This window comes from Coregonus clupeaformis, chromosome 23, assembly GCF_020615455.1.
Source record: "Coregonus clupeaformis isolate EN_2021a chromosome 23, ASM2061545v1, whole genome shotgun sequence".
NCBI lineage: Eukaryota > Metazoa > Chordata > Actinopteri > Salmoniformes > Salmonidae > Coregonus > Coregonus clupeaformis.
In genome coordinates, this window is record NC_059214.1 from 54,008,845 (window position 1) to 54,035,638 (window position 26,794).

The 26,794-nt window shown below is 44.0% G+C and overlaps 1 protein-coding gene across 2 annotated transcripts in view; it reads right to left on the reverse strand.

The window, feature by feature from the left end:
- Positions 1 to 25,266, reverse strand: part of LOC121554025 (rho guanine nucleotide exchange factor 7) — a 29,288-nt gene extending 4,022 nt beyond the window's left edge. The window contains exons 1-19 of one of the 2 annotated variants that reach the window (XM_041867467.1): positions 24,750 to 25,266; positions 22,996 to 23,079; positions 19,112 to 19,196; positions 18,848 to 18,981; positions 18,076 to 18,277; positions 17,587 to 17,675; positions 16,073 to 16,167; positions 15,416 to 15,511; positions 15,060 to 15,182; positions 14,540 to 14,678; positions 14,304 to 14,363; positions 5,370 to 5,516; positions 5,154 to 5,240; positions 4,853 to 4,931; positions 4,371 to 4,504; positions 2,361 to 2,582; positions 2,018 to 2,111; positions 1,859 to 1,948; positions 1,278 to 1,460 (exon numbers count right to left, since the gene is read on the reverse strand). In XM_041867467.1, coding sequence (XP_041723401.1) covers positions 1,278 to 1,460; positions 1,859 to 1,948; positions 2,018 to 2,111; positions 2,361 to 2,582; positions 4,371 to 4,504; positions 4,853 to 4,931; positions 5,154 to 5,240; positions 5,370 to 5,516; positions 14,304 to 14,363; positions 14,540 to 14,678; positions 15,060 to 15,182; positions 15,416 to 15,511; positions 16,073 to 16,167; positions 17,587 to 17,675; positions 18,076 to 18,277; positions 18,848 to 18,981; positions 19,112 to 19,196; positions 22,996 to 23,079; positions 24,750 to 24,914 — 2,308 coding nt within the window. In that variant the 5' untranslated portion in view covers positions 24,915 to 25,266. The remainder of the gene's footprint in view (positions 1 to 1,277; positions 1,461 to 1,858; positions 1,949 to 2,017; positions 2,112 to 2,360; positions 2,583 to 4,370; positions 4,505 to 4,852; positions 4,932 to 5,153; positions 5,241 to 5,369; positions 5,517 to 14,303; positions 14,364 to 14,539; positions 14,679 to 15,059; positions 15,183 to 15,415; positions 15,512 to 16,072; positions 16,168 to 17,586; positions 17,676 to 18,075; positions 18,278 to 18,847; positions 18,982 to 19,111; positions 19,197 to 22,995; positions 23,080 to 24,749) is intronic. The other variant, XM_041867473.1, reaches the window with a different exon arrangement.
- Between the last annotated feature and the right edge of the window lie 1,528 nt (positions 25,267 to 26,794).

Consider the following 26,794-nt stretch of genomic DNA (forward strand, 5'->3'; position numbering starts at 1 on the left):
CTCTGCTTAGGGCCTAGAGTTTTTACTGGTCATGTGATGTAATCAGGAATAGCCTGGTCCTACATGATGCTGCCTGCAGTTGAGTTTTAAACATAGATTTGTGTCCTAGAATACAGAGGCTTGACTGTTTAATTTAAACCACAGAACTATAATTTCATGGTCCTTTCTTTGAGTAGTATGAGCAGTGATTACCTTATCTAATTAATTGATGTTTCTTAAAAACTGACTTCTATGTAGGCTTGTAAGCAGTAGATTTACTGATACAAACTCTAAATACTAAATATTCAAGTCTGACACTCGGTCTTAGTGAGGTCCAGCATGCATGCTAAAGACAACTCTCTGGCTTTTGAGAATATATATATTTTTAGCTGTCTGAAGGAATATTGTCCTGTATCTTGGAATGGGGTACAATCTGATGCTAAGAGTTTAAATCGTCACCCTGGGAATGAACCATACATGCTGTTTAGAAATAGTGGAACAGGAATCTCATATCCTATATAATACCTATATACCTATACCTATATACCTATATACTAGAAATACTACTGATGATGCTGTATTTGCTTGGCATGCTGTGTCCTGTGTGTAAAATACAGCAGGGGGTACGGCAACAGTGGTGAGAGCCATAAGACAGTCATAGTAATACCAAAAAGATATAATTAATTAATTATGTCATAAGGAAATGTCAAAGGTCACCATGACATTTGCATGCTGTTATATATGTGGGAACAGGAGCTAAGATAGAGAATATGGTCAATAGAATACACTCCTTCCTGAATCATATCTGAATATCAGACATAGAGTCCCCATCGCTCCCTACCTGCACCCCCCTGCCCCACCAACAACCACCACAAACTCTCTCTGACATAACCCCAAACCCCCCTTCACAGGGTTCCCAACACGTCAGGGCTAAACATAGGGAGGGGGTACATTCAAGGAAAAATGAACAGACACTACCCAACACAAGCTACCTGATAACTACGGAAAGAGAGGAGGCACAAAAAACAGGGGAGATTGGTCAAGGCAACAGGGAGATTTTCATACAAACAGAGGACAATCAAAAAAAGGAAAAAACAAAAATAAAAAAGACAATACAATTAAATAATTAAAATAAATAAAATAAATAAATGAAACCCTTAAAAATCGTTTTGTTTTCTTGTAGACCACAGGTTAAGAGGTAAGCGCGCTGTACTGTGTTGTTTAGCACGGTACGGTATGGTACGGTACGACCACGGTAGTTTTGGGGGTTTAGTTCTGGTGAGAGATGCAGCTCTTACGCGACACTGAGCCCATCCTGTAACTGTGGGCCGTCCACACAGAGTCGTAGTCAGAGTCTTCCGACAGGTCTGAGCCAGTCACGTCAGGCCGTGACACGCTGCTACGGCGGCCTGGAGAGTCCACACAGGACCGGTCCAAGTCCCCCAGCACGTGGTTGTGCATCAGGTCAGTGCCCTGCCAGGCTGATGGTGGGGGTGGGGGGGTGGGGTGGGGGGGTAGGTGGCGCAATGTTGATGACGAGGGCAAACCATAATCAATGAGAGGTGAATGGAGAGGGATGAGCGATGGAAGAAATCATAACAATAAGACGTAATACAATGGTAGTGAGGGGAACAAACAAACCCAACAAACAAATGGTAAAATAAAAATAAAACGAGGAACGAACGTCAACGGAAGATTGAAGGAGCGGTGAGGAGTGAAGAGAGAGACAGACAGAAAAGAGAAAGAAACTGTTAGAAAGAGAAGTAAGTACTAATAGCAGGGTTAAGGATAGCATTGGACTACTGTGATCCAGGAATGACAAGAGACAACAAGACCTGACAGTAACGATGAGTGTGTGAGTGTGTGTGCGTGTTCTTACTCGAGTTGAGGGTCTGTCTGGTCTTGGCGCTGGTACAGTAAGCTTCGATCACCTTTAGGATCTGAGCATCTTCCTCTAGAGCAGCTGTACCTGGGGACGAGAGGAGAGCAGGGGGTTAGAACACACACACTCACACGTACACACACAGAGCAAACTTACTCTTCCTCAGGGCAAACTCCTCGTCTGACTGTTTTCTCTCTGGTTTACGTTTAGGAAGAAGCTTCTTCACACTCTTAGGACTTTTATTGAGGTCCTGGAGACAGAGAGCAGAGAGAGAGAGAGAGAGAGAGAGAGAGAGAGAGAGAGAGAGAGAGAGAGAGAGAGAGAGAGAGAGAGAGAGAGAGAGAGGGCAAGGAGAAAGGGTAACAGCGAGTGAGGGACAGGAATGAATGACACAAATAAGCAATGACACCCAACCTCACCATACACATAACACAATTGCTATCAATGCCATCACACACACACACATCCTCCCTCCCCATCCACACACACTCTTCCTCACCTCCTTGTAGGAGAGTGCAGCAGAGGGCCTGAGAGGGGGTGCGGGGCGCAGGCAGCTGAGGCTCCAGGGCTTGGGGGTGTTGGGGGGTTCCAGGGGCCCCCACATCATGCTGCTGTGTGGGGCCCCGTGGGAGGAAGGGTGGGGCAGGGTGTGGTAGGCAGGGGCCACCGTCATCGCTCGGCCCTCCGCGTGACGGGACGGAGTCAGAGGGTGGGAGGGCAACTGATGGAGGGAGGGAGAGAGAGGGAGGGGGAGAGAGAGGGAGGAGTAGGAGAGAGAGGGGGGATGGAGGTTGGGAGAGAGGAAAGGAGTGGGGAAGAGCAAGCGAGAGGTGAGGGGGGGAGAGGGAAGGGAGAGACAGAGATTAGTTGTAATTGTTACATTTACAGTGCATTCGGAAAGTATTCAGACCCCTTGACTTTTTCCACTTTGTTACGTTACAGCCTTATTCTAAAATGGATTAAATTGTTTTTTTCCCTCATCAATCTACACACAATACCCCATAATGACGAAGCAAAAGCAGGTTTCTTGACATTTTTGCAAATGTATTAAAAATAAAAAACTGAAATATCACCTTTACATAAGTATTCAGACCCTTTACTCAGTTCTCTGTTGAAGCACCTTTGGCAGCGATTACAGACTCAAGTCTTCTTGGGTATGACGCTACAAGCTTGGCACACCTGTATTTGGGGAGTTTCTCCCATTAGTCTCTGCAGATTCTCTCAAGCTTTGTTAGGTTGGATGGGGAGCGTCGCTGCACAGCTATTTTCAGGTCTCTCCAGAAATGTTTGATCGGGTTCAAGACTGTGCTCTGGACATTCAGAGACTTGTCCCGAAGCCACTCCTGCGTTGTCTTGGCTGTGTGCTTAGGGTCGTTGTCCTGTTGGAAGGTGAACCTTCACCCCAGTCTGAGGTCCTTAGCGCTCTGGCACAGGTTTTCATCAAGGATCATTTTGCTCCATTTATCTTTCCCTCCATCCTGACTAGTCTCCCAGTCCCTGCCGCTGAAAAACCTGATGCTGCCACCACCATGCTTCACCGTAGGGATGGTGCCAGGTTTCCTCCAGATGTGATGTTTGGCATTCAGGCCAAAGAGTTCAATCTTGGTTTCATCAGATCAGAGAATCTTGTTTCTCATGGTCTGAGAGTCTTTAGGTGCCTTTTGGCAAACTCCAAGCGGGCTGTCATGTGCCTTTTACTGAGGAATGGCTTCCGTCTGGCCACTCTACCATAAAGGCCTGTGGGTGGAGTGGTGCAAAGATGGTTGTCCTTCTGGAAGGTTCTCCCATCTCCACAGAGGAACTCTGGAGCTCTGTCAGAGTGACCATCGGGTTTTTAGTCACCTCTCTGACAAAGGCCCTTCTCCCCCGATTGCTCAGTTTGGCCAGGCGGCCAGCTCTAGGAAGAGTCTTGTGTTGTTGGGGAGGCCACTGTGTTCTTGGGGACCTTCAATGCTGCAGACTTGTTTTGGTACCCTTCCCCAGATCTGTGCCTCGACACAATCTTGTCTCGGAGCTCTACGGACAATTCCTTCGACCTCATGGCGTGGTTCTTCCTCTGACATGCACTGTCATCTGTGGGACCTTATATAGACAGGTGTGTGCCTTTCCATATCATGTCCAATCAATTGAATTTACCATAGGTGGACTCCAATCAAGTTGTAGAAACATCTCAAGGATGATCAATGGATACAGGATGCACCTGAGCTCAATTTTGAGTCTCATAGCAAAGGGTCTGAATACTTATGTAAATAAGGAATTTCTGTTGGTTATTTTTCATAAATTTGCAAACATTTCTAAAAACTTGTTTTCGTTTTGTGTGTCGATTGATGAGGAACATTTTTTATTGAATCCATTTTGGAATAAGGATGTGACGTAACAAAATGTGGAAAAAGTAAAAGGGTCTGAATACTTTCCGAATGCACTGTACAGTGTTTTCCCATATAGCTTAGTTTGTCTGTGTGAGCGTGTGTGTGTGTGCTTATGTACAATGCATATGTGTGTTACTGACCGTGTGGCAGGGGACAGTGAGGGGTTTGTGGCTTGGGGGAGTGGTGTGCTTGGTCTGACGGGTCAGGTGGTCTACCCAGTCCTGCAGGTCCTGCTGATTGTTACACACAACCTGGAGACGCTCAAATAGACTGCCTGGAGGACACAATACACACATTACACACATTTACATTTACATTTTAGTCATTTAGCAGACGCTCTTATCCAGAGCGACTTACAGTTAGTGAGTGCATACATTATTTTTATATTTTTCATACTGGCCCCCCATGGGCTACATCCCTGCCGGCCAATCCCTCCCCTACCCTGGACGACGCTGGGCCAATTGTGCTCCGCCCCATGGGTCTCCCGGTCGCGGCCGGCTACGACAGAGCCTGGATTCTAACCAGGATCTCTAGTGGCACAGCTAGCACTGCAATGCAGTGCCTTAGACCACTGTGCCACTCGGGACACATGTACGTTCTGAATAAACCACAGTAGTCTTACCAGAAAGCTCAAAGGAGTATTTGTGGGCCTCACTGTCCTCTACCGTGGTCACAGTCATACCAGTCAATGGCAGCTTCCCCTGTAGACAAGAAACCATCATCAACATCTGAACCCACACTAAACACAGTGGTTAATCACAACTGGGTCCTATTCATTAGGGAACACCGTAGAAAACATTTTGACACTGAAAAATAAAATGAGCATGTTCATGTAGTCCCTCGCTCTTTCAGTCCATTTTCTTCCATTTGGCACCAAATCAATATGACTCTGGTATAGTAGACTAAGGGGTCAGGGGTTATACCTGGAATATGAAGCCACTCATCCTTGGACTGGCAGACAGCATGAGGAGGACATGAGGGAAGAGCATGAGGTAGCGCTCACACTTCTCCTAGAGAGAGAGAGAGATGGAGAGAGAGCGAGAGAGAGAGACAGAGAGACAGTGTGTTAATAGTATTTTACTCATGTACATCAGTTATTATAATGTTATTGTGAGGTTGTTCTAAGGTTTTCCTCTGACCTCTGCTCCAGGGCTGTTAACCAGAGCCTGACTCATGTAGAGGACAGAGCCCAGTGTTCTAATGTCGTCTCCCTCCCACAGCTTGATGGACTCAGTCACAATCTGCAGCTCCAGCTCCTTCCTCTTCCTCACCTCCTGGCACTGGACCTGTCGCCACGGAAATACCATCAGCACCACTTTATAGGTTATCATGGGAACAGCATCAGTACCACAGACTTTTATTACCACAGAAACAATGTAAAATTGTGTGTCCATAGATACACTATATATACAAAAGTATGGGGACACCCCTTCAAATTAGTGGATTTGGCTATTTCAGCAACTCCTGTTGCTGACAGGTGTATAAAATTGAGCACACAGCCATGCAATCTCCATAGACAAACATTGGCAGTAGAATGGCCTTACTGAAGAGCTCAGTGACTTTCAACGTGGCACCGTCAATAGGATGCCACCTTTCCAACAAGTCAGTTCGTCAAATTTCTGCCCTGCTAGAGCTTCCCCAGTCAACTGTAAGTGCTGTTATTGTGAAGTGGAAGCGTCTAGGAGCAACAACGGCTCAGCTGCGAAGTGGTAGGCCACACAAGCTCACAGAACGGGACCGCCGAGTGCTGAAGTGTGTAGCGCGTAAAAATCATCTGTCCTCAGTTGCAACACTCACTACCGAGTTCCAAACTGCCTCTGGAAGCAACGTCATCACAATAACTGTTGGTCGGGAGCTTCATTAAATAGGTTTCCATGGCCAAGCAGGCGCACACAAGCCTAAGATCACCATGCACAATGCCAAGCATCGCCTGGAGTGATGTAAAGCTCGCCGCCATTGGACTCTGAAGCAGTGGAAACATGTTCTCTGGAGTGATGAATCACGCTTCACCATCTGCCAGTCCGACGGACAAATCTGGGTTTGGCAGAAGCAAGGAGAACGCTACCTGCCCGAATGCATAGTGCCAAATGTAAAGTTTGGTGGAGGATAAATAATGGTATATGTACAGTATGTGTATATATACATATATGTATGTGTATATACATACACATACATCTACACATACATACATATATATACATATCTGTTACAGGAGTGGATCGCAGTTCCGGAGCAACCCACTAGGTGTCATCCTCCGACAACCTTAGGCACCTGTGTATTTATGCCCTCACTTCCCTGTGTTCCCTTGCTCAGTTTTCTCTGCTAGTTTCACTATGCCAAGCAGTACTAATCAGTGTCTGATCGCGGGACGTATGGACAGGTACGTGAGAAGTGTTCTCCCTGTTTATTCATTATTTCAGTCATAGTTAGTATTTCGTATTTTTGGCTGTCTGCCTGTTTTTTGGAGTCTTATTTGCTCCACCTTTTTCATGTAAAGTCCGTTATTTTGTATCCTGGCTTCGGGACCATCAGTAAAGTTCCTTGTTTCACCATCTCTGCCGACTGCCTACTGTCTAACCTGCACCGCACCAGGGTCACACCTCACACCAACCCTTACACATATCCTTTTAAAAAATATATTTCCCTTTATTACTTTCCAACCCCACCACCCCTCCCCTAATTGGAGTAAACTAGTGAACAACAACGCTTAGGCCTCTACTTCCAGCTTATACAGTCATGGCCAAAATTGTTGGCACCCCTGAAATTTTTCCAGAAAATGAAGTATTTCTCACAGAAAAGTATTGAAATTACACATGTTTTGCTATGCACATGTTTATTTCCTTTGTGTGTATTGGAATAACACAAAAAAAACAGGAAAAAAGCAAATTTGACATAATTTCACACAAAACTCAAAAAATGGGCCGAACAAAATGATTGGCACTCTTAACTTAATATTTAGTTGCACACCCTTTGGAAAAAAATAACTGAAATCAGTCGCCTCTATAACCATCAATAAGCTTCTTACACCTCTCACCCGGAATTTTGGACCACTCTTCTTTTGCAAACTGCTCCAGGTCTCTCATATTGGATGGGTGCCTTTTCCCAACAGCAATTTTAAGATCTCTCCACAGGTGTTCAATGGGATTAAGATCTGGACTCATTGCTGGCCACTTCAGAAACTCTCCAGCGCTTTGTTGCCATCCATTTCTGGGTGCTTTTGAAGTATGTTTGGGGTCATTGTCCTGCTGGAAGACCCATGATCTCGGACGCAAACCCAGCTTTCTGACATGGGCCCCTACATTGCGACCCCAAAATCCTTTGGTAATCCTCAGATTTCATGATGCCTTGCACACAGTCAAGGCACCCAGTGCCAGAGGCAGCAAAACAACCCCAAAACATCTTTGAATCCTCCACCATATTTGACTGTAGGTACTGTGTTCTTTTCTTTGAAGGCTTCATTACATTTTCGGTAAACAGTAGAACGATGTGCTTTACCAAAAAGCTCTATCTTGGTCTCATCTGTCCATAAGACGTTCTCCCAGAAGGAATTTGGCTTACTCATGTACATTTTGGCAAACTGTAGTCTTGCTTTTTTATGTCTCTGTGTCAGCAGTGGGGTCCTCCTGGGTCTCCTGCCATAAGCGTTTCATTTCATTCAAATTTCGGACAGATAGTTCAAGCGCTGACACTGATGCACCCTGAGCCTGCAGGGACAGCTTGAATTTCTTTGGAACTTGTTTGGGGCTGCTTATCCACCATCCGGACTATCCTGCGTTGCAACCTTTCATCAATTTTTCTCTTCCGTCCACGTCCAGGGAGATTAGCTACAGATGCCATGGGTTGCAAACCTCTGATCATGTTGCGCACTGTGGACAAAGGAACATCTAGATCTCTGGAGATGGACTTGTAACCTTGAGATTGTTGATATTTTTCCACAATTTTGGTTCTCAAGTCCTCAGACAGTTCTCTTTTTCCTCTTTCTGTTCTCCATGCTTAGTGTGGCACACACAGAAACACAATGCAAAGACTGAGTCAACTTCTCTCCTTTTTATCTGCTTTCAGGTGTGATTTTTAGATTGCCCACACCTGTTACTTGCCCCAGGTGAGTTTAAAGGAGCATCACATGCTTGGAACAAACTTATTTATCCACAATTTTGAAAGGGTGCCAATAACTTTGTCCGGCCCATTTTTTTAGTTTTGTGTGAAATTATGTCAAATTTGCTTTTTCCTGTTTTTTTGTGTTATTCCAATACACACAAAGGGAAATAAACATGTGCATAGCAAAACATGTGTAATTTCAATACTTTTCTGTGAGAAATACTTCATTTTCTGGAAAAATTTCAGGGGTGCCAACAATTTTGGCCATGACTGTACATACTATATACATTTTATGGACACAGTCAATTTTACAATAATTATATTTTGTTTGTTTTTACTACAGAACTTCCTCTACCCTCAACCTCTCCGATCATTTTCATGATGTCCATCCGGTTTGCTTCTATATGCCATATCTTTCTAACTGTGCTCTTTCACAAAAGCTCTCAACCTATAACCTATATACTTATTATGGACACAGTATGCTTTACATTAGTTATCTTGTTGTTATTAGTTGTTGTTAGTTGTTATTAGTCCCATCCTTCAGCTCCATTCAACCCTCTTAACACCATCCATATTGGATTTCTATTTGTCATATATTTTTCAACTGTACTGTGATGTTTCACAAAAGTTCTGAACCCTTCTATTCTCATTGTTTCTACAGATTGTAAATTGAAAATAATCATTTTTGCTAAAAGTATTATTATTATATTATTGATTGATTGACTATTACTTTTCAGATCACCCAGTACTGCTATCTGCAGGGTTAGCTCCAGGTAAATATTGCAATCCTTCAGCCATTCCTGGACCTGTGACCAAAAACAAGCTACAAAACAAATGAAAACAGTACCAAAACAAATGATCTCATGATTCTGTCTCTTCGCAGCAAAATCTGCAGAGCTGGGAAGATTGTATCCCCCATATAAATAAATAACTTTAAGCATCAGTTGTCAGAGCACCTTACTGATCACTGCACCTGTACACAGCCCATCTGAAATTAGCCCACCCAACTACCTCATCCCCATATTGTTATATATTTAGCTCATTTGCACCCCAGTATCGCTATTTGCACATCATCTCTTGCACATCTATCATTCCAGTGTTAATACTAATTGTAATTATTTTGCACTATAGCCTATTTATTACATTACCTCCATAACTTGCTACATTTGCACAGACTGTATATATATTTTCTGTTGTATTTTTGACTTTATGTTTTGTTTTACCCCATATGTAACTCTGTGTTGTTGTTTTTATCGCACTGCTTTGCTTTATCTTGGCCAGGTCGCAGTTGTAAATGAGAACCTGTTCTCAACTGGCTTACCTGGTTAAATAAAGGTTAAATAAAATAAAATACAATAAAAATAAAACATTCAATTGGTAGCAAGAATTTTGTATAATAATTTAAATTGAAAAATTTGTAGTTTTGAATCCGGCGTCGTTTTGCATATCAGTTCATAAACAATTTGACATGGAATCGGTACGTCAGAAATCTCTTCCCAACTATTTTGCAATCTATATGGGACGGCTGTCAATCCTTTGGTCCTTAAATGAAACTGGTATACTTTTTTATTTATCACAATTTTCTTTAACCAATTATGGTCTTTAATGCAGGGCTGACAGACAAGTTCCTTACTTTTTCCCCCTTCCACTTTCCTCTTCCATTTTTGTTTTTGTTAGCTGCATGTGCGACATAACTCCACCAGTCCTACCTGTGATATAATTTATGAAGATAATATCATTTAAAAACATTTTTTCAAAAGATAATGGTTTTTTATCAATTAGTATATTTGAGTATAACCACAATATTTGTTGCATTATTTGTTCTGCCGTTTCTGGCGGATAAAATTCAAATTGCAACCAACTTTCTATGGCTTGTTTTAGAAATAGTGATATTTGGGAGATGATTTCCTTTTCAAATAACTGAAAGTGAGAGGTTGTAACCTGAATACAGGGAAAAAGGCCATTCTTGAACATGGGGTGAGACAATCTTACTAATTTGCTAGAGAACCAGTTCGGATTTAAGTATAACTTTTGTATGACTGAAGCTTTTAGTGATAGGTCTAATGCTTTAATATTTAATAATTTCTGTCCTCCGAATTCATATTCATTGTATAAATAGGCCCATTTAATTTTGTCTGGCTTGCCGTTCCAAATAAAATTTTATATTTTTTTCTCATATAATTTTAAAAACTGTTCACTAGGCGTACGTAGGCAATACCATAAGCAAATAGGTAAACTGGGATAATACTAAAGAGGTAATCAGGGTAATTTTTCCACAAATAGACAGGTATTTACCTTTCCATGGTAGCAAGATCTTATCTATATCTTTGCTAACTTTCTATTAAAATGTATTGGAGTGAGATCATTTATTTCATTTGGGATATGTATTCCGAGTATATCCACATCACCATCAGACCATTTTATTGGTAAACTACACGGTAATGTAACATTTTTATTTTTTAGTGATCCAATACGTAATATAGTACATTTATCATAATTTGGTTGTAATCCAGAGAGGTTAGAAAATGTATCTAGATCCTCTATGAGGCTGTGGAGGGATTCAAGTTGAGGATTTAAAAGAAAACATGAATCATCAGCGTACAATGACACCTTTGTTTTTAAACCCTGGATTTCTAATCCCTTGATATTATTGTTGGATCTGATTTTAATAGCTAACATTTCGATGGCCATAATAAATAGATATGCCAATACTGGACAACCTTATTTTACTCCTCTTGACGGTTTAAAACTTTCTGAGAAATAGCCATTATTTACTATTTTACACCTAGGGTTACTATACATGATTTTAACCCATTTTATAACAGATTCTCCTAAATTGAAAGGCTCCAGGCATTTATATATAAACTCCAGTCGTACTTTATCGAATGCCTTTTCAAAGTCAGCTATGAATAGCAGGCCTGGTTTCCCAGATTTTTCATAGTGTTCTATTGTTTCCAGTACCTGCCATATATTATCTCCAATGTATCGTCCATGTAAAAAACCTGTCTGATTAGAATGAATAATGTACGACAATACCTTTTTAATTATATTCTAGAATTTTTGCATCACACTGAAGTGTAAGGGGCCTCAAAAATGTTTTAATGGACTGGATCTTTATATTTCCCACTTGTATCCTGTTTCAGTAATAATGAAATCAGACCTTCTTCTTGAGTGTCTGATAATCTACCATTTACATAGGAGTGGTTAAAACATGCTAACAACGGTCCTCTGAGTATATCAAAAAAGGTTTGGTATACCTCAACTGGCCATCCAACCCTGGAGTTTTCCCAGACTTAAAGTCTTTAATTGCATCCAGAAGTTCCTCCTCTGTAATTTCACCTTCACATGAGTCTTTCTGTATGGCTGTTAATTTTACATTATCAATAGAAAAAAATCCCTACAATTAGCTTCAGTTAAATTAAATTATTTTTGGTAGCATTTCTATGTTGAAGATTAAAAAATAATTTGGTGCATTTTCCCCATATTCCATCCAGTTTGCTTTATTTTTATAATATATTACACTTGATCTTTCTTGACTAAGTTTCTCCATTTCTTTTTGTTTTTCCTCTAATTTATTCTGAGCATCTATGTTATAGTTTTTATTGCTATCTATCTGTTCTGTTAGACCTTCTATTTCCTTTGTTAGTATGGACTCTTTTGACATACAGTGGGGAAAAAAAGTATTTAGTCAGCCATCAATTGTGCAAGTTCTCCCACTTAAAAAGATGAGAGAGGCCTGTAATTTTCACCATAGGTACACGTCAACTATGACAGACAACATGAGAAAAGAAATCCAGAAAATCACATTGTAGGATTTTTTATGAATTTATTTGCAAATTATGGTGGAAAATAAGTATTTGGTCAATAACAAAAGTTTCTCAATACTTTGTTATATACCCTTTGTTGGCAATGACACAGGTCAAACGTTTTCTGTAAGTCTTCACAAGGTTTTCACACACTGTTGCTGGTATTTTGGCCCATTCCTCCATGCAGATCTCCTCTAGAGCAGTGATGTTTTGGGGCTGTCGCTGGGCAACACGGACTTTCAACCTCCTCCAAAGATTTTCTATGGGGTTGAGATCTGGAGACTGGCTAGGCCACTCCAGGACCTTGAAATGCTTCTTCTACGAAGCCACTCCTTCGTTGCCCGGGCGGTGTGTTTGGGATCATTGTCATGCTGAAAGACCCAGCCACGTTTCATCTTCAATGCCCTTGCTGATGGAAGGAGGTTTTCACTCAAAATCTCACGATACATGGCCCCATTCATTCTTTCCTTTACACGGATCAGTCGTCCTGGTCCCTTTGCAGAAAAACAGCCCCAAAGCATGATGTTTCCACCCCCATGCTTCACAGTAGGTATAGGTGTTCTTTGGATGCAACTCAGCATTCTTTGTCCTCCAAACACGACGAGTTGAGTTTTTACCAAAAAGTTATATTTTGTTTTCATCTGACCATATGACATTCTCCCAATCCTCTTCTGGATCATCCAAATGCACTCTAGCAAACTTCAGACGGGGCTGGACATGTACTGGCTTAAGCAGGGGGACACGTCTGGCACTGCAGGATTTGAGTCCCTGGCGGCGTAGTGTGTTACTGATGGTAGGCTTTGTTACTTTGGTCCCAGCTCTCTGCAGGTCATTCACTAGGTCCCCCCTGTGTGGTTCTGGGATTTTTGCTCACCGTTCTTGTGATAATTTTGACCCACGGGGTGAGATCTTGCGTGGAGCCCCAGATCGAGGGAGATTATCAGTGGTCTTGTATGTCTTCCATTTCCTAATAATTGCTCCCACAGTTGATTTCTTCAAACCAAGCTGCTTACCTATTGCAGATTCAGTCTTCCCAGCCTGGTGCAGGTCTACAATTTTGTTTCTGGTGTCCTTTGACAGCTCTTTGGTCTTGGCCATAGTGGAGTTTGGAGTGTGACTGTTTGAGGTTGTGGACAGGTGTTCAGTTATAAATTCCTCTGTCCTAGTTAAAAACAAGTTATCATCCAATAGGCTTTGATTAAATTTCCAATATCCTCGCCCAGGTGGAAATTCAGTAAGAGTAATGTATATGTTAATTATATGATGGTCCGACTGCATTCTGTCCCCTATCAACACTTTTTAAACTTTTGGTGCCAACGAGAATGACATAAGAAAGAAGTCAAGACGACTAGCTTGATTGAGTCTCCACCATGTATATCTCACTAGGTCAGGATATTTAAGCCTCCATATATCCACTAGTTCTAATGTATCCATGACAGTTTGTAGTGTGATTTCCTTTACGGTCCATTCAGATATTTAAAACAGTATTATAATCTCCCACCATAATAATAGTATTGTATTGCTTGCAGGGTTGATAATTTATTATATATATATTGTCAAAGAAGTGTGGATCATCATTATTTGGTCCGTAAAGGTTAATGAGCCATATCTGTTTATGGTCCAATAACATATTTAAAATCATCCATCTACCTTGCGGAGCTGTTTGGACAATTTGCACATTCGGATCAAAATTACTGTTAATTAATATCATCACCCCTTTTGAGTTTCTTTGCTCAAACATTGTCATGTTTCAGGATGAATTAGAATGCTGACAGCGAGCCAGGCCTAATCGCCCAACATCAGTGCCCAACCTCAGTAACGCTCGTGGCTGAACAGAAGCAAGTCCCCGCAGCAATGTTCCAACATCTAGTGGAAAGCCTTCCCAGAAGAGTGGAGGCTGTTATAGCAGCAAAGGAGGGACCAACTCTATATTTATGCCCATGATTTTGGAATGAGATGTTTGACAAGCAGGTGTCCACATACTGTTGGTCATGTAGTGTTTATAATGACTTAATAATTATGTGTGCACAAGTGATGCATGCTCATATCATTCAAGTGTACCATAACATGTCGACTCATGACTCACACGTCACAGCTTGACGCACACCATGCGCTGCTAATGAGGTAACTATGGAAACAAGAGGCGATATGTGTATTGGTGTGACTCACCGAGAGGCTCTTGAATGTTGTCATACACTTCTGGATGTCTGGCCAGTCGGAGTGACTCTCCTACAGGGAGCACAGCAGAGAGCAGTTATACAGCTGTACACACACACACACACACATCCATCATCAGTGAATGAGGACACTCTTACACACATACCTGCACATGACACACACAAACAATCGCACACCAACATCTTAGAGTAAACACACCTATACGTGACACACACACACAGCCCTACCTCCATGTGTCTCTCCAGTTCCTTCAGTAGTGTGGGGTATTTGTCCAGCCTCATGAAAGGTTTACTGAGGCCTGTGGTCAGGGTCAGGATACCTGGACTACTGGCTCCCTTCCCCTCCATAAACTCCCCCAGCTCCTCACTGGGGGAGAGAGAGAGAAAGAGAGAGAGAGAGAGAGAGAGAGAGAGAGAGAGATGAGAGAGAGAGAGGAGAGAGAGAGGAGAGAGAGAGAAAGAGAGAGAGAGAGAGAGAGAGAGAGAGAGAGAGAGAGAGAGAGAGAGAGAGAGAGAGAGAGAGAGAGAGGAGAGAGAGAGAGAGAGAGAGAGAGAGAGAGAGAGAGAGAGAGAGAGAGAGAGAGAGAGATAGAGAGAGAGAGAGAGAGAGAGAGAGAGAGAGAGAGGGGTATTCAATTGTCAAGTCTAATTGTAGCCTTTACACTACCTGCCTGTGTAAAAATAAATCATTGTTGTACAGTAAGAATGTTAGAACATCAGTTTCATGCTGCATAGGGTCTAGATTTACCTGTGCTGGGTGAGCACGTTGACTGCCGAGGGGTGGTTGGAGCAGTAACCCACGTAGAGAGCCTTCATCTGGGGCATCAGGTTCATGAAAAAGCCCCCTACCCTCTGCTGGCTCTCTGGAAGTCTGCACATGTTGGGAAAAAAACACACACAAGCTGAGTGAAATCAAGGATTGCTGTATTACCACAGCCAACCACTAGATGTTCCTATACCCTTTATTTACCTCAAAGGAAAACTGCTGTAAAATATCGCAAGTAGCAGCAGGACAGATCTGATTGGATTAGAACAGCAGTGACAAGCCCTTTCTCTGATCCCTGTGTGCTGATTGGTGGAAAGTCTGTGAGGGGCCGGACTTACTTGGTGCACTCCTCCAGTGATTGGACGAGCATCTGCTGGAAGGTGCTGATCTCCTCCAGGTTCCCCAGGATCACATACACATCTGTACTGCTCAGTCTGGAGAGAGGGAGGAGAAGAGGAGAGGAGGGAGGAGAGCGGGGAGAGGAGAAGAGAAGGAGAGGTGGAGGAGGAGGAGGAGGAGGAGGAGGAGAGGGGGAGAGGAGAAGAGAAGGAAAGATGGAGGAGGAGGAGGAGGAGAGGGGGGAGAGGAGAAGAGAAGGAGAGGTGGAGGAGGAGGAGGAGGAGGAGGAGGAGGAGGAGGGGGAGAGGAGAAGAGAAGGAGAGGTGGAGGAGGAGGAGGAGGAGGAGGAGGAGGAGAGGGGGGAGAGGAGAAGAGAAGGAGAGGTGGAGAAGGAGGAGGAGAGGGAAGAGGGGGAGGGAGAGAGAAAGAGAGAGAGAAAGAGAGAGAGAGAAAGAGAAAGAGAGAGAAAGAGAGAGGAGAGAGAAAGAGAGAGGAGAGAGCATGAGTTTTGGAATGAGTCCAGTAGATCCAATCCAATCAGTGGCCATACAGTATGTCATCATACAGACAGTACAACAGACAGACAGACAGAAGACAGACAGACAGAGACAGAGGGAGGGAGGGAGGTTTACAACAGTACAACAAGTGGATCTTACTTCTCTGTGCTCTGGAGTGATCGCAGGTAGTTGGTCAGAAGGCTCTGGAGGTCCTTGGAATATTCTGTCTCTGTTTCTAGAATGTTCTGCAGCACCTGGGGAGAGTGTGTGTGAGGGAGAGTTTTTACAAGTTTCATGTTGGATATTGAGGAGTATCACTCTATGGTTCAAGTTGTAATTTCATGTCTTTGTAACTCTGAATACTTTCACTCCCTCTGACCCCTCACCCTTGACCTCCCATTGGCCCTGGACCTCCAGCCTAACCCTCTAATCACAGTCTCTTTTACTACAGGACTAGACAGTTTATGGTACATAGAGCTTCTCCTCTCTGAGTTACAGCTCTGGGTGGGAGTGGAGGACCATATAAATAATGAAGGAAGTAGGAGAGATGGGGAGTGGGGAGAGGTGAAATAGAGAGGTGTAGATCAGGGTTTCCCAAACTCGGTCTTCAGGACCCCAAGGGGTGCACGTATTGGTTTTTGCCCTAGCACTACACAGATGCTTTGATAATTTGAATCAGCTGTGTAGTGTTAGGGCAAATACTAAAACGTGCACCCCTTGGGGTCCCTAGGACCGAGTTTGGGACACGCTGGTGTAGAGGGAGTAAGTCTTGTGTCCAGGCAGGTAGACAGACACTCTCTCTCTCAATTTTCAATTCAATTCAAAGGGGCTGTATTGGCATGGGAAACATATGTTTACATTGCCAAAGCAAGTGCAATAAACTATCACAAATTAACATGAAACATTACACACAAACGTTCCAAAAGAATAAAGAGGTTTGAAATGTCTCTCTCTCTCTCAAATTCAAATTCAAATTCAAGCTGCTTTATTAGCATGAAAAGCGTCAATATTGCCAAAGCAACAATGTATACAATATACATTGTAATAAAATAATCTCTCTCTCGCTCCTTGTCTCTCTCTCTCTCTCTCTATCCGTGTCTCTCTCTCTCTCCTTGTGTCTCTCTCTCTCCTTGTGTCTCTCTCTCTCTCATTGTCTCTCTCTCTCTCCTTGTCTCTCTCTCTCCTTGTCTCTCTCTCTCACTCCTTGTCTCTCCCTCTCTCTCTCTCCCTCTCTCTCTCCCTCTCCCTCCCTCCCTCTCTCTCTCCCTCTCTCTCCCTGTCTCTATCTCTCCTTGTCTCTCTCTCTCACTCCCTCTCTCTCCCTCTCTCTCTCTCTCCCTCTCTCTCTCCCCCTCTCTCCCTCTCCATGTCCTTTTGTTTCTCCTTCTCTCTCTAGTACAGCATGTATTTACTTGTTCTCTCATGTCAGTAACCCAGAGCACTGAGAGACATTAAAATGTCAGGAACACAAGCAGAACTAGGTCAAGCTATCTGGAGCGGCCATGGCACCTCAGGCCTACAGCTTTAAGAGTCATTTATTTTATTGAGGATTGTAACAGCAGTATTGAGAGAGACACACACACATAGAAAGAGAGAGAGAGAAAGAGACAGAGCCAGAGAAAGGGAGAGGAAGACAGACAGTGAGAGAAGTAAATTGGATGACCAGGTCTTACCAGGTTGTAGTAGGTCTTGCTAATGGCCGTAGTGTCAACGCCTTTTGGGGGGCTCTTGAGGGTCCCAGATTTGGGGGACACTTGTTTGTCTGAGAGGGAGAGGGGGAGAGAGAGAGAAATTAGATATTTCTCTCCATCAGACACCATCCATTTCCTTCATGTCCTTTCTGATATTCCTGGGTTATGTGATGTTCAGTAGCAAGAATAATTAAGCAATAAGGCACGAGGGGGTGTGGTATATGGACAATATACCACGGCTAAGGGCTGTTCTTATGCACGACGCAACGCGTGCCTGGATACAGCCCTTAGCCGTGGTATATTGGCCATATATCACAAACCCCAGAGGTGCCTTATTGCTATTATAAACTGGTTACCAACGTAATTAGAGCAGTAAAAATAAATGCTTTGTCATACCCGTGGTTTACCACGGCTGTCAGCCAATCAGCATTCAGGGCTCGAACCACACAGTTTATAATAAGGGATACATACCACAGCCTTTGATCTCACGGACATAGTTGCTAGGGAACCAGCCGGTCTTGCCGTTGAGGTTCCCCTCCCACCAGCCGCCCTCCTCCTGGCGTGTCACGTTGATGACATCACCCTTGTTGAAGGACAGCTCGTCCTCATTGGTCTGTTCAAAGTTGAAGCGAGCCTTGACCAATAGCTGCGTCCCGCTGCCCTCAGACATGTCCTATAAGAGAGGTAGAGAGGTGAGGAGGGAGATACAGAGGGGGAGGTAGGGAGGTAGAGAGGGGGAGGTAGAGAGGTAGAGGGGGGAGGTAGAGTGGTATAGGGGGGAGGTAGAGAGGGGGAGATAGAGAGGCGGAGGTAGGGAGGTAGAGAGGGGAGGTAGAGAGGGGAGGTAGAGCGGTAGAGAGGGGGAGGTAGAGAGGGGGGAGGAGGGAGGTAAAGAGGGGAGGCAGAGAGGTAGAGAGGGGCAGGAAAGGAAGGTAGAGGGAGAGAGGGGGTGGTAGGGAGCAAGAGAGGTGAAGGGGGTAGCGAGAGGGAGATAGGGAGGGTAGGTGAAGGAAAGGACAAGGGGAGAGGGGGAGGTAGAGAAGGGAGGAGAGGAATGGTAGTGGGATAGGGAGTTAGAAAGGGTAGGCCGATGGCTCAGTAATGGACAAATAAGGGCTTGAATACTGACTACACGATAAGCCCACACAAATCTCCATTTGACATAGATGCACTTTGAGATAGACATTTCAGAAGTTGGGCTTCAGCACTAAGGCTGGTGTGTGTGTGTATGTGTGTGTCTCACCAGGCTGCGGTACTGGTTCTGAAGCAGCTTGGAGGATCGACCCAGTGATGACTGGGAGGCCAGAGACTCAAACGACTTGATCCGATGGGCCGACGAGTGACGGGCACACACACTGTCACTGCCCACTCCAATGTCTAGAGATAACGAATAGAGCAGTTACTATATATATACACACACACACACACATAAAATAGAATGGTTCTACTGCACACACATACTCACACGGGCTGCGCACATGCACACAAACACACACTTCAGACTAACCTGCAGTCACTTTGTTGAGAGCCACCAGACTGCTGAGTATCTTGGAGAAGTTCAGTCCTAGGAGCAGATCACTGGGCTCAAACGGCTGGGAGACGAGAGAAAGACGGGTCAGTGGAGGCTGGTGAGCGGAGCTATAGGAGGATGGGCTCATTGTAATGCTGGAATGGAATTAATGGAACGGAGTCAAATATGTTGTTTCCATATGTTTGATGTGTTTGATACCGTTCCATTTATTCCATTCCAGCTATTACAATGAGCCCATCCTCCTATAGCTCCTCCCACCAGCCGCCACTGGTGTGTGTGTGTGTGTGTGTGTGTGTGTGTGTGCGCGCACATCATTCCTGTGTGTGACATGGTGTTAGTGCCAAAACTAAAATACGTGGAGACATGCCCAAAAGTACTCGGGGAAAAAATATTTACTCAATTGGACAGCACTGGAGCTGGGTCATCACAAGGCCTGCCAATGCCAATCAATAGAACCCATATTCACTATCAGAAGCTATCAAAATAAGACAGTAGCATACAGACAGCTTCACAAACTACTGTAAACTAAAGGGGGTGAGTAGATAGAGTGGAGTTTAATGTGCCTGTGGAGTGAATTGGATTATTGTTGTTTCATTCTCTCCCTGTAAAATGTCTGTTAATGTACATCACTCTCTCCCCCTCTCACCATCTCTCAATCTCCCCCTCCATCTCCATTTCTCCCTCCCTCGCTTCATCTCTCCCTCCCTGTGCAGTGGTTACTGTCGGGCCACTGAGGGTGAGTGACTGAGCTGTGGCTTCCTTTTGTCTTCCGCTCTGATTACAGACAGGCTATGCCCTGAGAGAATGTGTGTGTGTGTGCATGGCATGCATACACTGTGCTCCTTCCAGAGTTACAGTCCAGTCTTATATTCCTCCACTGTCCCATAGAGGTAGTGATCTGAAAGCAGCCAACCCTCCTCTCATACAGAACTTCAACAATATGAAGCTTTTATTCCCAGCAAAAGAAAATATTACATACACACATTCAATGATTGTGAGAAGGTTTTGGGTGTCAAATAATGTGTGCAGAAAAACATGAAAGTGACCTCAAACTATGCTCCACTGTGGTTTATTGACACAATGTTTCCACCATTATGGCCTAATCAGAGCTGAACGCATAAAGACTGGTTTCACTGTGGCCCTTAAGGCAACCCCAGACCTGACATGATAGAACCAGTAGGTGAAATCAGGAGTTCCACTATATGGCTTTTACTTCTCCAGAATAGCAGATCAGTGGCCACTCCAAGGAAGGGAGGAAGGGTGCATTTCAAAAGTACTCTAACTGGATCGATGACTACAGGGGGTGTGGAAACTCTTAGGGTCACTTCCTGTGGTCAACAGGTCAGGAGTGAAGGGTCAGCTAACGGCTGCACAGCGTGTGTGTGACATGGCTCCAAACAGTCTGAAGACATAAAGACACATGTACTTGAAGAAGAGTGCAGATGCAAAGTTTGGTAACAGAATGACTGTTTGTGCTGCTGGTCATTCTGTTAATGAACTTTGCATCTGCACTGTTCTTCAAGTAAAAGTGTTTTTGTACAATTTTCTGTGAATATTATTCAAAGTAGTCCAAACCATAGTTGTGTGGTTTGTTTAGCAATCAGTGTTTTTTGTTGGCCATGCATTTTAAAGTGAATAATCTGAGTCTCAGCATCACCGTTACCGTGGAATTGCCCATAGAATAATTCCAAGAAAACAACATTAACACGCACACACACAGTACCCACACACACACCAAACAGTATACAATCATCTGCCAAACACACTCATCGGAAGCTGGTACCCACATATGGGCCAAAACATACACACATGCGCAAAGTGGACTCTCCGCCAAACACACAGCATACACACACCCATCAGAAGCAGGTCAGGGCTTAAAAAGCGCTGGCACACCCACATGTGGGTACGTACACACACACACCCCCCTAATCTGCTGCCCCATGCAGCAACCTGTACTGTGAGCCAGCAGTCATTTGGGATCTGGAGAGGGTTCATGATGTCTGGCCATGTCGTACACTGTTATAATCCAGCTCCCTGCATGTTACACAAACACACACGCCACGCTCTCCTCTCCCCTCTAAAGCAGCTTATAGGGAAACAGGGTTACAGTATGAGGGGCATGGAGGGCTGCTGTGAGGATTTCAAGGTCTGTCTGTCTGCACACCTGGGAGGCTTAGTTATCCCAAAAACACCCCATGACTCAGAGAGAGGGAGATGAGCAGTCCACTTCTCAGAGATTGGAATCAGTCCAACCTCAAACATGAATGTTAACTTACTACACCAGTGTTTTCCAAGCCTGGTCCTGGGGATCCAAATGGGTGCACATTTTAGTTTTTGCTCCAGCTCTCAGACACCTGATTCAACTAAGCAACTCATCAAGCCTTTGATTAATGGAATCATAGTGCTAGGGCAAAAACAAAACTGTGCACCACTTTGGGTCCCCAGGACCAGGATTGAGAAACACTGTACTAGACGCATAGCATCTCTATTACATTGTTATTCTGTGTCAACATATGTGTTGTCATAAAGCGTCAGTGATATGCCTATTCAAATAAAGGCTTTTTAAAATCAATAATACCTACTCAGCACTAGTAGGTACTGGTACACCGACTTGGTACTGGTACCCGTTCGTTGTATATAGCCAATCATTGTGTATTTATTCCTTGTGTTATAATTTTTATATTTTTCTCTCTGCATTGTTGGGAAGGGCCCAAAAGTAAGAATTTCACTTTTAGTCTACACTTGTTGTTTACTAAGCATGTGACAAATAACATTTGATTTGATTTAGAAAATTATTATCCAAGAAGAGAAGGCTTTGTGTTGACATTCAACACCAAGCACAAGTAAGCCTTTAACAAAATAATATTCAGACCCCTTTATTCTACAGTGCCCTCCCTCTCTCTATTTCTTTCCCTCTCCCCTCCTGCAGTCTCAGTGGGGAAAGTCAATGGTGAAGATCGAACAGTGAGCTGTATTGTCCAGACTGGGTGGGTTCAATGACTCCTCTATGCACTGACACAGTACCAAACTCTCTGTGTAGTGTGTGTGTGTGTGTGTGTGTGTGTGTGTGTGTGTGTGTGTGTGTGTGTGTGTTAGCCATTTCCCTCTGACCACAGATCTAAAATCAGACCGTTCACCCTAATCACTATTGTCAGTGTGTGATATAACAGTCGACACAGACAGCATTGGCTGCTGCTGTATGAGAAAATACCAAAGCATCCCAATAAAAACTCATGAGTGAAGACTTCCTATATGGGTCAACTATGTAGTGAGTTTGAAGACCACACCTTCTGTCATCTCTGGATGGATTCATTGACCAAGTGTAGCCTAATTCTCGCTTGCTGGTATCTGGATAACTAGCTGGTGTTTCCAAATCTAGAATGGGGGACACAAGCGCAACGCCATGCACGTAGGCTATGTGGGCCAGGGAAGAAAGACAACGACGTACATAATGGAAAAGCATCAGTCTGATAGTCAGGGCCAGACAGTTTAACAAAATGTATAAATTAACTAGCTATCTGCACTTGGAGCCTACAAGAGAATGTTACATTGTTACAGTTTTAAACGACGGCATCAAATAATTGCAACATGCCTGTTACAATGTTGCGATTGTGGATTGGCCATTTCAGTGCAGGCGACGAACAAGGCAGTCTCACACCCGGCGATGGGTGATTGTTCTCGGCTCGGAGTCCAGCCTCCTCCCACTGTCAGTAGGCCTATCCCTCCGTCCACTTCGTGGCCCCATTGTTTATTGTGTCACATTGGAAATTGGTAATATTTTATGTAAGTTCTTTATCTTTCGTATTAAATGTTGGATGCATGTTTGGAGTGTTTGTAGGGTTATGTTATGGAGAATTTACCTCTACGCGAAACGAAGTGCAGCCTTTGAGAAACTCCTTTATGTTGCTCAAGCACTCGACGTCGTTCTTCGGTTCTTGGTAGATCTGGGACAACAAAAATGCATATGAGAAACACGAATTTCGATCAAAATAAACTTGTTTTTCATAGCCTAGCTACTTTGAAGCAGTCGTATGCGCGTTTTGATTCAGAGTAGAAGCCAACATTCCCTCTTCTTGGCTTGCTTATACAATACAGCTACAAATTCTCTAGCAGGGAAGTAGGCATTGGATTGAGGGAAATGACGTTGGCGAATGGGAGCTGTGAGCAATAACACAGCAGCAGTGAGGGAGGACGCTGGCGACTCCTCTGAACAGAGGCGGGATGGATCAAATTGATCAAAACAGAATAATTATCAAAGAACGGGTGGGAAATAAATAAGTGACACTAACCACAATGTCAATGTGAATGGATGTAATACAGCCTATGAATCTAGAAGGACAGATCTGACACCTTTTATTACCAGTCTATAACCATAGGCTACATGAACTGCCAGTGAGATATACAACAAAAGTGAAACATTGGGCGCTGGCTGAGGCTGGACATATAGATCTTTTACCAGAGTAATTACCAGTTAAATGACCTGTAGCCTATCAGTCTATGCAGTTAGAATATAATACGCTATAGAACAGAATATAATAATAACTGCATTTTTCATAGAGGGAAGACTCTTTCTCCTCCTTTGCACTTGTGGCCAATAGCTCATCATCAGGTGGTCATCATGGGCAGATTTCAATTGCCTACTCTATCAGACCATAAGAACAGAATCAACGGTTGGTCAGAACCCTGGTTAGATTAGGCTATAGGTGATGTTCTCCTATAAGGTGATGGAAGAGTCTCTCTCTTCCAGCTGTGGCCACTCTCCAGACAGCACTAGGCTATTCTGTTGTCAGAGAGGCATTTAAGATTAAGAACGCCAGGGAACGCCCAATCTGTCTAAAACCACACAAGATTTGTCGTACACAATATAGAACAAGGCTAAAGTGAGTGGGGCTTTTGGTGTTGACAGACATACATTACAAATACCGCACTGTTGCTTTAAATGTGGCGAGGGTCTCTATCTGTCTGTGAGCTTTTGCAGTCAATGGCGGCCAGCTCTTGTGGTGTACCCACATACACCACTAGCTGGTGATCCGGATAATGTGTCAAACATAGGCTACATATAAACCATAGGCTAGAGGCCTACAGATCCTGTGCATTAACGTAATACCGCGTAATGCGCTTTGGGTTCCAATCTCACAACGCATCTGTAGGCTATCTGTGGCCTTTTCTGTTGCCTGTCTCCAGAAGAAAAAACTAAAATCCATATAGGCTACACAATTCCCAAACCATAGAGCTCATAAATTTAAGAGTTTGTTTGACAACAAAAAAATGCGCCTCATCGTTTGTCTTGGTTTAAGAATCTACAAAGGCTACTAATAATTGCGCACAGAATAGATCGTCGTGACTCGCATCTGCCACAGCGAACGGTGTGGTCTGTCTGTCTGTATAAACCTATCACACGCGTGAGTGTAGGCCTACTGACATATGTGCAACCATTTGGTGCTGTTTTTTAGGAACAATAACCCACGCGCTCGTGACCTACAAACGAATCTCTTCATGGGCCAGAGGGCAAAGAGAAGCGAGATAAACCGCGTTATGTCACGGTTCTTGCCGCATTGAGGAGCCGATGAAGCGGGCGGCAAGAGGGGAAGACAAGCGGCAGCTCTGTCCTTACTTTGTCCGTGGATCCCGGGCTCAGCCGCTCCAGCAGTCTGCACAAGACCACCCCATCTTTGAGGGAGGACTGTAAAAATGCCTCGGGATCCGATATAGTCTTTTTCGGCGACTCCAGCACCCCGAGTGTGATCAGCCAAGTGACCGTCTGCTCCGCGGAATTCATGGCCTCAGTCTCGGAGGAATATTCAACGAAGCGGCAGGTTTTTGCGTATTTCAATAGCTACCCCGGTACACAATCATCTGGTGCGTTAAAACAAAAACATTATCCTTCCATACATGCGAGCTTTGAGGGGGGACGGCAACCGCGAAAGATCCCTCCTTCCTTTTCTTTATTTTCTCTATCGGGTGGATATAGATGATGCTCGGTTTGTGAAAATACAGAGGGTCTGTTCCACGGGTCGGGTCTGTTCCACGGGTCGGCTTTGCTCTCTTGTGTGTGGTGTTTTTTTTCTGCTCCAACCTGGCGAGCTGTCAGATGCAGTTCACTGTGATGCGTTCGAGCAGCAGACTGCATATGCGCATCGTTGCCGCCAGCCCAGCCACTCATCCGACAGCAGATGACATCACAGCAACAAGGACAGAAGCTAGTCCAACGAGTTGTTGGCGGGGAATTTTTTGTCGGAATACAGTGGGGGAAAAAAGTATTTAGTCAGCCACCAATTGTGCAAGTTCTCCCACTTAAAAAGATGAGAGAGGCCTGTAATTTTCATTATAGGTACACGTCAACTATGACAGACAAATTGAGGGGAAAAAATCCAGAAAATCACATTGTAGGATTTTTTATGAATTTATTTGCAAATTATGGTGGAAAATAAGTATTTGGTCACCTACAAACAAGCAAGATTTCTGGCTCTCACAGACCTGTAACTTATTCTTTAAGAGGCTCCTCTGTCCTCCACTTGTTACCTGTATTAATGGCACCTGTTTGAACTTGTTATCAGTATAAAAGACACCTGTCCACAACCTCAAACAGTCACACTCCAAACTCCACTATGGCCAAGACCAAAGAGCTGTCAAAGGACACCAGAAACAAAATTGTAGACCTGCACCAGGCTGGGAAGACTGAATCTGCAATAGGTAAGCAGCTTGGTTTGAAGAAATCAACTGTGGGAGCAATTATTAGGAAATGGAAGACATACAAGACCACTGATAATCTCCCGCGATCTGGGGCTCCACGCAAGATCTCACCCCGTGGGGTCAAAATGATCACAAGAACGGTGAGCAAAAATCCCAGAACCACACGGGGGGACCTAGTGAATGACCTGCAGAGAGCTGGGACCAAAGTAACAAAGCCTACCATCAGTAACACACTACGCCGCCAGGGACTCAAATCCTGCAGTGCCAGACGTGTCCCCTGCTTAAGCCAGTACATGTCCAGGCCCGTCTGAAGTTTGCTAGAGTGCATTTGGATGATCCAGAAGAGGATTGGGAGAATGTCATATGGTCAGATGAAACCAAAATAGAACTTTTTGGTAAAAACTCAACTCGTCGTGTTTGGAGGACAAAGAATGCTGAGTTGCATTCAAAGAACACCATACCTACTGTGAAGCATGGGGGGTGGAAACATCATGCTTTGGGGCTGTTTTTTCTGCAAAGGGACCAGGACGACTGATCCGTGTAAAGGAAAGAATGAATGGGGCCATGTATCGTGAGATTTTGAGTGAAAACCTCCTTCCATCAGCAAGGGCATTGAAGATGAAACGTGGCTGGGTCTTTCAGCATGACAATGATCCCAAACACACCGCCCGGGCAATGAAGGAGTGGCTTCGTAAGAAGCATTTCAAGGTCCTGGAGTGGCCTAGCCAGTCTCCAGATCTCAACCCCATAGAAAATCTTTGGAGGGAGTTGAAAGTCCGTGTTTACCAGCAACAGCCCCAAAACATCACTGCTCTAGAGGAGATCTGCATGGAGGAATGGGCCAAAATACCAGCAACAGTGTGTGAAAACCTTGTGAAGACTTACAGAAAACATTTTACCTGTGTCATTGCCAACAAAGGGTATATAACAAAGTATTGAGAAACTTTTGTTATTGACCAAATACAT